The 15,156-nt window shown below is 36.6% G+C and overlaps 1 protein-coding gene across 4 annotated transcripts in view; it reads right to left on the bottom strand.

Annotated features, from left to right (window-relative positions):
• Positions 1 to 15,156, bottom strand: part of ITGBL1 (integrin, beta-like 1 (with EGF-like repeat domains)) — a 263,397-nt gene that overhangs the window by 20,670 nt on the left and 227,571 nt on the right. For all 4 annotated transcript variants that reach the window (XM_011933845.1, XM_011933844.1, XM_011933846.1 and 1 more), the window contains one exon: positions 6,379 to 6,495. In XM_011933845.1, the coding sequence (XP_011789235.1) occupies positions 6,379 to 6,495 (117 nt within the window). The remainder of the gene's footprint in view (positions 1 to 6,378; positions 6,496 to 15,156) is intronic.

Below are 15,156 nucleotides of genomic sequence, written 5' to 3'. Positions count from 1 at the left end.
AAATAATATACCAATAAAATAAATAAACCTTAGGAACTATCACTGGATAAATCATGCTTTTTATAAATAGTGACTTATCTGATAATAAATCCATGCATGCATACGTCGCGTAACATTTTCTTTTAATAAAGATGTTTTGAGAACATCCACAACTGACAGTCCATGATGACTGAACATGACTCACAAGTTAATTAAATGAAGAATGATCTCACTTCATGCTGATTTTCTTTCTGCTAGTCATTTTCATGACTCTTTTTCAGGTTGTAATTTTGGTGTAATCAAAACTGAACTGTAAAAATTATGAAATTAGTTACATTTACCTTCAGGTACAATTGCTAATTTATCCAACCTATCAGAATTGGTTTAATCATCTTTAGGGTAATTGGTAGGAAAGGGGATACACACTATTGGCTCTTAGTTCTCATGCATCTGCTAATCAGTTAAGTTTATACATGTTTTTCATTTTACTTATTTGCTTGTTTGTTAAAACGCTAAGACAGTCCCTGGTTTTGGAGTCACCTACCATATTTCACTCTCTGGCCACATGTTGGATGTACAGGTTTGATATCCTCCATGTGAAAGGCCACAGATCTTACGGCTTAGTGTCTGGTGGAGAACTAAAAAAATTACCAAAATGAGTCACTCTCTATTTTGTTACCCTCTGAAGCCATAACAGAGGGATGATGTCTGTGTGTTCCACACTCTCATATTAGTAAGATTTGTTCTCCACTGGAGAGATGATGGGGGGGACTAATTGCTTTGGAAAAACCAGCTGCGATTTCCTCCCTGAGGTACAGAGCGGCTGATTTGTGTGAGTCCAACTTCCTTCCAAAACACTCTGCAGCTAGTGCTTCCAGATACCTGAGACAGATGTATTAGTTTGTTCTGCAATGCAGATGGCCACTACAATCTTTTATTTTCATCACAGATACAGGGCATTCATCAAATATCCACTGCCACATAGTACCGGGCACATTTCCTTCTATATGTCTCATTCTTATCATAAAGCCAAGTGGATTATTATCCTTGTTGTGTACAGGAGTAAACCAAGGTAGAGAGGCCAAATAAATACATAGGTAAACCAAAGCAGAGAGGACAACCTGTTCAAGTTATTACAATAAGCAGGAAATAGAGCAAGAATTAAAATCCTGTTCTGTCTGAATACAGGGTTCCCATTCATTTTGCTGTACGGCACTGCCTCACTTAATTCCAAAGAAAATGGTTACTTCTTCTCACTTAAATCTTACATGAAAAAATAAAACAAAGTGTACACCATGTACACTAAAGCAACTGGGGATACATACAATGTGGACTTTATCTAGACAAAATATCAAAATACCCAAAGAAGATTTATTTTTTGTTTGTTTCTTATTTTTTTGAGATGGAGTCTCGCTCTGTCACCCAGGGTCGAGTGCAGTGGCATGATCTCGGCTCATTGCAAGCTCCTCCTCCTGGGTTCACACCATTCTCCTGTCTCAGCCTCCCTAGTAGCTGGGACTACAGGCGCCCGCCACCACGCCTGGCTAATTGTTTGTATTTTTAGTAGAGATGGGTTTTCACCGTGTTAGCCAGGATGGTCTCGATCTCCTGACCTTGTGATCCACCTGCCTCAGACTCCCAAAGTGCTGGGATTACAGGCGTGAGTCACCATGCCTGGCCCCAAAGAAGATTTATGAATTTATATTTTGAAAATAATTTTACTCCTCAGAAATATAACCTAGGAAGAAACACAACATAGTGTCATCATTTATTATTCTAGGATGATCAATTAATGGGTGATTTTTATTTTGTTGTTTCCATTTTTCTCTACTTATTTTTTTAATTTTGAAAGCAAAAACATTAATTTAACAATATCTTTAAAGACCTGATATCTAAAGATGAGCCAAGTATAATAAATGAAGGTGACAAAATATGTATTATAAATGACACATGAGTAAGTAATCTGTGAAAAAAATCCCTTCTAATGATGGGTACAGAAGCAGCTGAGAAAGAGCTCTTGATGTAAAAAAAAATGAAATAGATACATTCCTTCAATATCTAATAAATATCTTTTCACCTTTGTGCTTTTGCTCAGCTTTTCCAGGCCTAAAATGTTCTTCACATCCTATTTCTGCACATCTAAATACTAGCTGTTCAAGGTTCGAATCACATCCTCACCTCAACTTGAAGAATCCTGTATCCAAAGCTGGGGAATAGTCCTTCCTTTCTCATTCTCCTTAACTTATTGTGAATCCTTTACTTGATTATTTATTCAAATAAAAACACTGAGCATTAACCTTTATCCTAGCTTTGACAATATGAGAATGAGAGAGAGATTGATTATATCCATGAGAATTGTGGACTTAAAGAAAAGGGACACAGGGACACTCTCAACACAACCACATCACACTACCATGCAGGTGGTGAAGTACAGAAGAAGTAGGACATCATTTCGGAGAGACTTCCTAAAGGAGATAATTTGGAAAAATCATGGAAGAATGGAAGGACGATGAGAAGTTATTCACAAGGAGAAGTGACAATAAGGACTAGAACGTCAGGGAGAGGGAACAAATATATCCAAGGGATATGTTCCAAAGGGAGCAACATATCCAAGTTTCTCCATTTCTGTTGCTCTCTGTGAAGAAACCAATTTTTCGAGAAATGGAGACAACTGGTCAAGACAAGCATAGTCTCCTCCACCATTCAATTGCTCAAACCAGAAACCTAGCATTACCCTTGATGCTACCCTGCCCCTCATATTGTGCAATCATGAATTTCCTTAAATACTGCTTGTACTCTGGGGAGGGAGCTCCAAGTTTCAACTAAGCTCTCTGGCTGACACTTGCCACCAGTCTCCTTCGAAGGCTGTGGGACAGGAGCCACATCTTACCAGCAGGGCACTGTCAGGCAACAGGATATACCCATGGGAGTCCTTACAGGAGTTCATGAGGATGAACTCATATAATTGGGGATTATTTTTTCTTGGGATAACACAGCCCATATGCACAGAGATGAGATCCACACTGCACAGATGTGGAGGCTTTTCTGGCTTAGAAGAAGTCACACGCCCAACAGGAGCCAAAATCTTTCCCGATGATTCTGTAAGCATAGCTTTCAGGGAACCCACAAGGGACAAGACTGTTGGCAGAGTTATGACGCTTATGAAATCCAAAAGCATGATGTTCCCATAAGCTGCTTACAGTTCAATTCATCATCTCTTCCAAGGTAGTTGAAACTTATCAATCATAAGTCATCATGACCTTGAACAATGTTGCTTGGTAACACTGAAATGCACCATCTTCATCTGTTGCCAGGGAACCAGAGCTAGGAGTTTAACAGAGTGCTGGAGTCTCTTGCAGCAGGGTGAAGGCTTTTGTTAGCCTCTTGGCCACACTGCTTCTAGCATGTTCTCCAATACATTCAAGATCCTCCACCTTTACTGTCTTCCATCCAGCTAAGGCACCTTCGTCTCTCACCAGGGCTCATCTCCTAATATCCAGATTCAACTACCAACCCACAAACACACATAGTCCTTGGAGCAATCCATACTCCACCTGACAACTGGAAGTGCTTTTTATAATACTGTAATTACATTTAAGCTCTGTTTAAGCCCTTCCTTTGGTTTCCTGTGACCTTTGGGGTAAAGCCCCAAGTTATCAACATGTTTACAAAACACATCACACTCTTTTCCCTTTGGTTTTACTAATCTGCAACCACACAGGGTTTTTCTCTAGTCCTCAAATGTTCCTGGCACACATCACACACTCTTGTCTCCCACACAGCTGAGCACAAACTGCTCTCTGACTGCACCCCACTACCCCTACCTGGCCAACTTCCATGTGTCCTATTACTATCAAGTATTGTTGTGAGGTGTAGTTAATACTTGTAAAGCACATAGTCTGCATTACATAGTTGTTATCCAGATATGAAGGCATTAGAGAAGCCTTTCTTAGTCTTCAGCCTATGTTAAATCCCCCTCTTATGTATATTCCCATTGAATCAAGTCTCTTTTCAGATCACTCAGCTCCTTTTCATTCCTTTCTCAAGGTCCTCCCTTCACACTCAACCATAAGCTCCAGGAGAGCAAATGCTCTGTGTTCACCACTGAATCTCTAATGCTGGCAAACAGTAGATGCTCAATGAATATTTGTTTAGTTAATGAAGAAATAAATAATTACTCCAGTTTGAACCATGCATAATTTGGAGGATCCACATGAAAATATCTTATTAGAAATTGAAAAGAATCTAAAGCCAAAAATGACTGATTACCGATAAATCATTTTGAGAGCCACTGACCTAAAGATGAAAGTGAAAGATACTGAGATTACTCCAAAGCAACAAATAGGCAGCAAAAACATTCACAAGCCATTCCTGGCTGGGCTCGGTGACTCACACCTGTAATTCCAGCTCTTTGGGAGGCCAAGGCAAGAGAATCCCTTGAGCCCAGGAGTTCAAGAGCAGCCTGGGCCACTTAGTAAGATCCCCCCCATCTCTACAAAAAATAAATAGCCAGCTGTGGTGGTACGTGCCTGTAGTCCCATATACTCAGTAGGTTACGGCCAGAGGATTGCTTGAGCCTGGAGTTTGAGGTTTCAGCGAGCTATGCTTCCACCACTGCACTCCAGCCTGGGTGACAGAATGAAACTCTGTCTCAAAAAGAAAAAAAAGAAAGAAAAGAAAAGAACAATGGTAACAAGAGCAGAGACATGTAGATGGCACTTTCGAGGGGTCAAGCAAGCTTTTCATACATGTATACGTATATATACATACATACATATTGCTATGAGAATTAAATGAGTTAATATATATGTCAGGTCCTTAACAAACAAAGAGAGTAAAACCTACATAGGTATTTCTTGTAACTAATACCAGTGAATAGAGGATTTAACCTAAGAATAATATTGACATACTGTGAAAACACTTTGGTGTCACTCTAGGGAAAACTGTGACATAAGGAACAATCCGTGAACTAAACATCAGAGCTGAAATTCTGGGCCTGCCACATTTTAGTTACGGGATGTTAACGTCTCCAACCTCACTCAATTTTTCATTTATGAAAGAAAAAATAGTAGAAACAATCTCTTAGAGTGGCTGCCATGACAATGGCATAAGATAAACCGCCCCGCACAACAGATATTTTATGAATTTATGCCCAGTATTCCATTATTGGAAAGCTAAGCATGTGGGAGTTATTTATATCCTACTGCTCAAGGTCATCACCAAGGTCTGACTGCAAAAATTCAAATAATTCTAACCTCAGGCATAAACAGGTTAGAAGGGCTTTTCCCCTCAACTCAAAGAGAAAGGAAAGAAGAAAGTATTTTTGTCAGCTTTCAAATGTCTTATCGTTGGTTAGAGAGAAAACAGGCATATAGATGATTGATATAGACAGATAATAGATAGACGATTGATAGATAGATAGATAGATAGATAGATAGATAGATAGATAGATAGATAGATAGATATGATGGATGGATGGTGCTTCAGCCTTCCAGTAAGACACACATTCTACTACCCATTAGTTATTTTACCTGATCCTCTCCCTCATCCCACCCTCCACCCTCCAATAGGACCTATGTAACAAGCCTACATATGTATCCCTGAACTTAAAATAAAAGTTAGAAAAGACACACATTCTGTTTGTTTCCCCCAATAATAGTGCCCACTGCCTCAAAATAATTATCTTAAAGGGATATAATTATTTTCTTGTAATGTGATTCCATGTCCACCTCACTTCATTGTTACTGGAAACGTGGAAATATCTGTAATTCACATGCACCAACCTCAGCGATATGAATTTTTTCAAGAATACAATACAAGAATAATGTTGACCCACATTCCTGGCCATGGAGGTGCTCACATCAGCACTCTACTCCCGGGACTCTCAGTTTTGCGGGTTACCTTCGCTCACTACCCTCTATCTGCCTCACTCATTCTCTAGACGGTTTATTAATGCCAGTGAGCTCTTGTTTGGGTACGAGAGGCGTCACGGAATCTGAGCATATACTGCTTGTGATTTTTAAGTGTAATCTTACTCCACTTTTTCAAGTTTGTGGGTGATATTATACTTTATCCTACCAGTGTTTATAAATAAAGTAACGAAAATCATGTTAAAATGCTGACCTGCCCCAAAAACTTTCACTGTCATAAAGTATCCTAGTACATAGATGCAATGATCTTTTATTGATAGTGTACTGCGTACTTTCACATACCTGCTAAATCAAGAGTTCGGGGAAATAAAGGTCATTACAAACCTAATTGTATATTGCTTTTAGGTTCCATGGTATATTGCTTTCTGTTCATCTTATTTTTAACAACAACTGAAAAAGCAAGAGTCAGTAGAATAAGAAAGGCAGGTAAAGCATGCAGGTAGTATACAGCTGTAAGAAAGGTTACTACCTCCACAGACCACACCATCGAGGTCTTCACAGCGGCGATCATCACACTCACAAGTCTTGCCATACACCCGGCGATCTCCTGGAGGGTAGCAGGTACATTTGCCACATTCACATTTACCTGGAAAGTATAAAGAAAGTGCACACTTATGAGGAGAGTCCCGGAATCACTAAGGCTTTCAAGGAGGCAAGCACACTATTAAACCCAAATCTCCTAGAACAGTTCTAGTCTGTGCCTGACAATAGTTACACAAATACACATTTCCAACTTCAAAAAGAAATTCCGTGGTGGTCTGGAGTGGAAGTGGCAGTCGCTGTCTCAGAAGTCATTCACATTTGCTATTCTCTAATTTTTGTTTCATTCATTTTTGCATAAATCCGTCATAAACTCTCTGGCTATTTCATATAGAACTTAGCTTGATGATTCCTTGAACATAACAAAATACATTATATATACTGACATAATTTAGCATAATGTGGTCATTTTAAAAGGTTTTAATCTTGGATCTATCTACTCCATGAGAAAAAAAGTATTCACAGGTATGTTTCAATGTGCTGTTTTAGTGATTATTTGTAATCAGTTTTATAGTTCTTAGAACTTATTTTAGCACAGAACATATGTCAAAGCACATAATCTAAATATCTTTCTTATCCTCATCTTAAAATTTAAAATTATAAATATTTTTGCAATAAATTTGGTTCATAGTTTTGGAACCCCTTAACTAGTCTCATTATGCTGAGTTTCATCATGATTTATCGAGTGGTAACTATGTGTAAAACACTATAATTCCCCGCATGACATCATTTCATTTTCCAGTGCCGCACATTGACTAGAACCATTTTACTAAAAAGGAAACCAAGATGTATAGAGGCCAAGTAACTTTCCAATGGTGAACCAGCTAGGAAGAAATAGATTCAAAATTTACATCCATTCTCATTAACCTTAAAGTTTGTGCAACTAACCATTAAACCATATTGCATCTTAATGCACACCTAATGCAGCACCAGAAGGCTATATGAGAAAGTAAATTTCTTTTGTTTGAGGAATCACTACTGGTTTGCCAGAAATTCACTTGGGTGACAGTGCTCTGAGACATCTGTTACTCTCTGTCATTAGCCCAACCATCATAATTACACACCCACTGAAATAATCACAAGATGCTTCAGGGCTGACCTTGCAATGTTGTTAGTCACTCTGTTGCTGAACTTGTATCTTGTTAAAGAAATTCTGAGTTGTGGATGATGGGGGAAAGAAAAATTAGTATCTAGGATCATATAATTTCAGAGCTGTAATTAAAGATAATCTAATGTAATGATTCATAATATTTTCTAGCTGACATGATGGGGTCACGATCCCTTTGAGAATCTGGTGAAAGACATGGCAATACAGTGTTGTGCTGGCTGACCTTCGACTAATCTCTGCTTGGAGGTAGTCCCAAGTTCAGCAGGAGGCAGGGGGTTCCCTCCTTCAACGATACTCCCTCTTCCTATACCCTGGCAGCCAGAACAGGGACACACATCAGACACCCTTAGTCAGGGCTTTGATTCTTGAGGGTGAAAGCAAAGGCACAGCGTCCGTGGGCAACATGGGAAGTGCAACAGCATAGCAATGTCTGGGAGCCATGAAGCTCAGCATGCAGTGGCTGACATTCAGAAGTGATGGCAGCAGGAACTGGTTCTTGGCAGTGCCTTTCTTCCCCAGGTTGCTGCAGGAGCTAATTGTTCAAAGTTGCATTCTGAGCCTAAAGCCTTCTAATAAAATATTTTTTATCCCTTTTAATGAAGTTGGTTTCTTTGTTTGCAATCAAGAACCATAACTGGCAGAACACAGATCTATCCCTGGAAAGATATACCAATACACACTTTTCAGGTAAAATTTCAGAAGGATCTATGACTTCCTTCAATTTATTTAATACATGAGGAAACTCAAGCATGATGGGGCTAAATGATTTTCCCAAGGCCAACTCTCTATCTATTAGTAGTGTTGGTTTTAGAACTTAGATTTTCTGAACTCCAGTCACCTTCCGATGTGCATAAATGCTCTAATCTTTTTCATGGGTGGATGTGCAAATGATTCCAATAATGCAGGCTGTGGGTAGAGAGAAGCAAACTGTAGTACCATCAGCAGTGCCGTCTGGATATGGTGAACTGTTCTTTCACAGACAGATGTGGGAAGCCATGATCATCAGTTGCATTATTCCTGAGCGGCAATGCATTCCAGTTACATAGACAGAATCAGTTTCTACGTTTCAGGGCATACGTATTTATGGTGACAAATTTATTCACATTTTAAGGCATATAGTAATTTTCCTGAATATGCTTTATTGGCTTCTGTGCCACTTCAGAAAAGATGAACTAAACGCTGGCATATGTGTTCAGATTTCAACATTCTATTGTTTTCACTGTGGATAATTTCTGTCCTCTATTTTTGTGTAAAGTTATACAATAAAGTTTTAATATTCTGCATCAGCACATTTTCTTTCCTGATAAATTACAATCCACTATCTTTTTTAAATGTCAGAGAATATATTAACCAATGTCCAATTCTTTTTTCACCATGTATCTACTGGAATTTTAAAATGACTAATATTAAGGCAACTATGAGATGAATTAACTTTTCGCATGCGATCCTAATATAGTTTATAAGATGCAGTGACTTCTGACAAAAATAAAAAATAATGCATTAGGATGGGCACAAAAAATTAGAATAAGACGTGCTGTTTGGTAGCACAATAGGGTGACTACAGTCAGTAATAACAATTGTATATTTTCAAACAACTTATAAAGTATAACTGAATTATTTGTAACTCAAAAGGATAAATGCTTGAGAGGATGAATAACCCATTTTCTCCACGTTGTACTTATTTCACATTGCATCCTATATCAAAACATTTAATGTCTCCCACAAATATATACACCTACTATATATCCACAAAATTTTTTTAAAATTTAAAAATTAAAATATAATGCATTAGGAAAGGCTAATTTATTGTAGACAGAGAGGTTAAAAAAAAAAAGATAAATTCTTCATGCACTCCATATTTTTTTTGTTTGTTTTTTTAGAGACAGAGTCTTGCTCTGTCACCCAGGTTGAAGTGCAGTGGCATGATCTTAGCTCACCGCCTCCTGGGTTCAAGCGATTCTCCTGCCTCAAACTCCTGAGCAGCTGAGACTACAGGCACACGCCACCATGCCAGGCTAATTTTTGTAAGTTTATTATTTTGCTGCCTCACTTCACAGCTTCTATTTAGCCACTACCACAAGTCACTACCAATTTTGTTTCAGTCATTATCATATACTTATCAGGTATATTTCCAATCATTCTTCAAGGTCCAAGGAAAACTTCAACAAATCTGTGACACTGACATCCTCCGACTCACACACCTTCACAAATTCAATAAAATTAACTATGCTTCTTACGTGTCCTCATTTTTTTTTTTTTTTTTGGCAGAGTCTCACTCTGTCACCCTTGCCAGAGTGCGGCGAGTGCAGTGTTGCAATCTTGGGTCACTGCAACCTCCGTCTCCTGGATTCAAGCAATTCTCTTGCCTCATTCTCCAGAGTAGCTCGGATTGCAAGCATGCACCACCACGCCCAGCTGATTTTTTTTTTTTTCTATTTTTAGTAGAGACAGGGTTACACCATGTTGATCAAGCTAGTTTCGAACTCCTGGCCTCAAGCAATCCACCTGCCTTGGCCTCCCAAAGTGCTGGGATCACAGGTGTGAGCCACTATGCCCAGCCATCATAATGTTTTGAATCAATATTTATTGAACACGTGCATTAAACAATAATCATATATAAATACTATAGAAATATTCACACAATACATGAGCATTAATGGTAGAACTTGAATTTGAAATAGTATCTCTCTCCCAGAATAGATATTCATTTCCAATTGCCTGAATACCTTCATTTGTGTTGTCCATGGTTAGATCAGTTAAATATGTCCCATGACAAACTCATCATCTGTATTCACAAACTACTCCTCTTCTTGGGTCTTTTGTGAAATTTCACATAATCCACTTTCTTAAAACATACATATGATTATGTAATTCCCTTGCATAAATCCCTCTGCTGGCCCCATGTAAACTTCAAAGCAAAGACTAGATTCTTCAACAGAGTTTTCCACATAAGGTCCAACTTACCTTTTCAAGCACATATCCAGGAATTATTGCACACTCATGTTCAGAGATTTTATGTTCCCTATTTCTTCTCTCTGTGGTGCTCACCACCATTTTCTCTGTAAAGTCCTACTCAGTGTCCCATAGCCAGCCCAAATCTAATATCCTCTCTGAAACCTTCCTTGCCATCCCTGGTTGGTTACCTGGAAGAATTGTCATCTCTCTGATCCCACAGCCCTTTGTCTATACCCCTAGTAGAACACTGAATGCAAAGTTTAAACTAGATAAGCAAGTGCCTCAACCCAATCGTAAGTGATAACATCACTATGGTCCAGACTAACAGTAAGATTTGTATCTTGTTAGCAGCCAACTAAGTTCTCCCTTAATGTAATAGAAGGACGCTGACATACATGTTAATTGACTTGATTTCAGATAAGAAATGGAGTCCAATCTTTTTCTTTTGTTTACTAAATGATATTATTATTATTTCAGTGATTGTTTTACTGCTATGGAGATACGACTGTGGCTTCTGAAATCAGTATCAAATTAATATTCTCATATATGAGAAAGAAGGATAATGGAAATCTGCCTTTCCAGCACTGTGCTATTTTATACAACATATTTAAAAGAAAATGTAAAAAAAGAGATACCCAAAGAAATAAAAATAAAGCAAATAATTTGCAAGAAGACAATTCAGTAACAGACAGAAAGGAGCATAGAAATAACTGTGTGAGAAGAAATTAATTCAGCCAATATCATCAATATCATCCAACCAAACTTATCTGAAATTTACTCAACATTGAGTCTGTCTCCACTTAAGTGTTAATAAAGTAGATAATCTTTAGGCACATACAAAATCATTCCAATGATATCATTTCATAAAGAACTGTAATTTTTATGAATTACATTTTAAAGCTCATTATAAGCTATCAAAGAAGAATAATGAACTAAGGCAGATTGTTAGAAGTTCCGATCAGAATAGATTTTACTTAAAAATTCAAACAAGTTCAGATTCTGAACTTGTGTAAAATATAGACAAATTATAAGTCAAGATAGAAGCACAATTTATAGCTCTATGTGCAGGTAATCGTTTTAATAAAACTCTTAATTTAAACCTCTTTAAATTTATATTTTCCCATAATCACTAAGATATAAGATTCAGATAAAGTGTCTATTTTCACCTTAGAATATATTTTTTTCATAAGAACTAGATTAAAATGTGAAAACCTGGATTCACTTACTTCAAAATATTTTATATAAAATTCAACAAATATTTAAGAATCTGTTTGTATGAAATGCATGATTAGATATGGGAGTGCATTGTTAAATAAAAGATACATATATGTCTCTAAAGTCTGCTATTCTATAGCATTTATCTCATTTTACTGCATATTGACTACCAAAAACTGTGGAGGAATGACTGATTATATCACCAAAATTAAACCCTAAATATTTTGAGCAGCATTACTAACTTCATAATAAAAAAAATGCTACTAGTATAAAACTAAAAGATCACAATATATTTAATAATTGCTTTACAGACTATATAGACAGCTAAAATTTACTAGGACAGTATCTCATTCTAACCTTAAGCCCAATCTTCTATATAACTATCTCAAAATATTTAAAGTATTCATTAAAGAGGAAGCTTAACATTTTAGAATGTTATATGTATTCTTCAATAGCATTTTGTATATTGAATATATTATATGTAAAACTAATTCTGGAAATAAAACTCTGCTCTTGGTTTATAAAATAGTTGCCACTTGAATATTTGTCTGAGGCCCTTCCAGACTTAACCTATAGACCACAGCACCCTCTCCCACTAGCAACGATCTGCCTTCGAAAATTATCTCAACATAATCCACATGATCTCATTCTTACCTTAAACCCAATCTATTCTATATAGGTATCTCAAAATCTTTAAAGTATTCATTAAACTGGAAGCTTAAAATTTTAGAATGCTATGTGTAATCTTGAATAGCATTTTAATGCTATTAGATTGAATATATTATATGAAAAAATAATTCTGGAAGTTAAAACTCTGCTCTGGGTTTATAAATCAGTCAGCACTTGAATATTTGTCTGAAGTTCTTCCAGACCTCACCTATAGACCACAGCACCCCCTCAGACTAACAACGAGCTGCCTTCAAAAATTATCTCGGCATAATCCATGAAAAATATATCACATTATTTTTTCTCCTTATATGGGTGGCATATATGAGAGATTAAACCTCAAAGGCAGCTAAAAGGAGAAGCAGGAGAATAAGGAGGAGGAGGAAAAGGAGGCTTAGCTAGAACTGCTTCATTCTAATAGGGGAACACCATGGTGGTGGTGGTTGCTGGGAGGAGTAACATAGGAACTCTGCAAAACATAGATGAATAAAAGATAGAAAGCACCTTGTGTTGCAAAAGCATAGCAGCAAAGCACAATTTAAAGCAAACTTCTCGAAAAGAAGCTTGCTGTTGTTCTCTTAACTCCAGTCTCATCTCAATCCAACCCAATTATCTCAAGATACCGCTTCGTGACAAGTACTTCTTCAGCAACATCTCCAGTGGCTCCAACCCAGTGGCCAATTCTCTGTACCATCTATATAACCTCTCAGAAGCTTTTGAGAGTTGACCTTGCCCTTTTGGGAAACACTTTCTTCTATTACCTGTTATTAGATTATGAATTCTTCTTAGGCTATATTACTGGATTCTCATCTTTATACAAAGATCTAAATCTTGGATTGCCCCATGGCTCAGCCCTAAACCTTCTTTCCTCTGTATTTTCCAAAATTTCCTGCTATCCCATGGATTCAACAACTGTCTTACATGATGAACACTGTCAAGTATATCACAGGCCTAGAGTCATCCCCTGAGAAGACACTAGTCTATAAAATTGCTTAAATAATAATGCCAATAGGTATATATAATAATCCTTTCAAAAGCTATCCAACATTATGTTTAACAGGGAATGATCTAAGTTAGAGATGGAAGATGCTTATAATAACCATTGCTATAGTTTAAGTGCAATTTAATAAAAATTAGACAAATAATATAATAAAGAGCCAAGATCATTATTAGCAGATGGTCTGTCTTTATGCCTAAGATTTTAAAAATTATGAATGCATTTAAAGTAATAAAACATTTTGGCAAGGTGTCTTGTGACAAAATTAACATACAGAAATGATAAAATTTTTATGTGTCAACACTAACCCAACTTAATATAATGGAAAACTGTTTCATGTACAAAAATATCAGCAATGTAAAATAAATGAACTTATAAAACATTGCACTATAAAGTCATAGTGAGGGTCATAGGAGAAGACTTATAATTTTAAAAGGGACATACTTTCTTATTGAGTAAGAAAACTGTCTGATTTTTTCCTGAATTAATAAATCAATATTGTACCAATCAAACTCACTGAATATTTTCAAATTGACGAAACGATTCCCAAATTTGTCTGAAATAACAAGTATGGTAATATTCAGGAATACTTTAAAAAATAGAGTCTGTGTGCATCTATGGAAGATAAGTGCACAAATGTCATAACAGGTAAGTTGAACAATGTACAATGACTGTTTTTATAAGTCAAAAATAGCCAGACATCATCAATTTTACAATATTAAACTAAATAAAATGTCCTCTAACTATAGTAAAGTGTTTTACTAGTGAAAAAGGAAGAAAGAGGAAGAGAGAAAATGTTAAAGAAAATGCACACACTTAATACTAATTGGTTGGTGCTGATGAAAACATTTTAAAATCTTCTATTTGGATTAGGAATAAGAGAAAGATAAATTTCTCTTTTAGTTCTATTCAATATTGCACTAGGCGCCTTTGTTGGTAGAATATAGCAAGGATAAAAAGATGACATAAAGAATTGAAAGAAGGAAACAAAAATTACTTAACCAAAAACTGTGCAAGTAGACAATGCAAAAACTACTAACAAATAATATGGATTATTAAGAGAGTATATTAGTTGCCCTATAGCAAACATATATACAAAAATAAATCAAGTATGTATATACAGCATTAGACAAATGAAAACTCTGAGATTTAAATGTGAAGAAATACTGTAGGTTTATTATTCAATATTGTTAAAATACCAAATGTCCCCTAATTGATCTATAGCTTCAGTGTAATTACAACCAAAATCTTACCAGGATTTTTTAAAGCTTAAAAGCCAATTACAACATTTATACAGAAATGGAAAGCACCAATAACCAAAATACTTATGAACAAAAAGAAGGTAGAAATACCTTTTGAAATAGATATCAAGGCTTATTTTAAAGGCAGAGTAATTTTAAAAGTTGGATTTTGGTGGAGGTGGAGACCAAGTAGAATAGAATAGAGAATCCAGAAACAGCCCCTTGCATATTTGAATACCGGATTAGAACAAGGTGACACTGAAAAGCAATAAAGGAAAGATGACCTTTCACATAAAAGGTGCTGGAGTAAATAACTAAAAAAGAAAGTATTAACCATTTGAATTATAACGAGGAGCTTTAGTACATTAGAAAATAAGAGAGCCGGGCGCGGTGGCTCAAGCCTGTAATCCCAGCACTTTGGGAGGCCGAGACGGGCGGATCACGAGGTCAGGAGATGGAGACCATCCTGGCTATATTAAAAAATACAAAAAACTAGCCGGGCGAGAAGGCGGGCGCCTGTAGTCC

The sequence above is a fragment of the Colobus angolensis genome, unplaced genomic scaffold (assembly GCF_000951035.1).
Source record: "Colobus angolensis palliatus isolate OR3802 unplaced genomic scaffold, Cang.pa_1.0 Scaffold13, whole genome shotgun sequence".
Lineage (NCBI taxonomy): Eukaryota > Metazoa > Chordata > Mammalia > Primates > Cercopithecidae > Colobus > Colobus angolensis.
The sequence above is the reverse complement of the archived record's forward strand: the minus strand, read 5'-3'. Positions and strand labels throughout refer to the sequence as shown.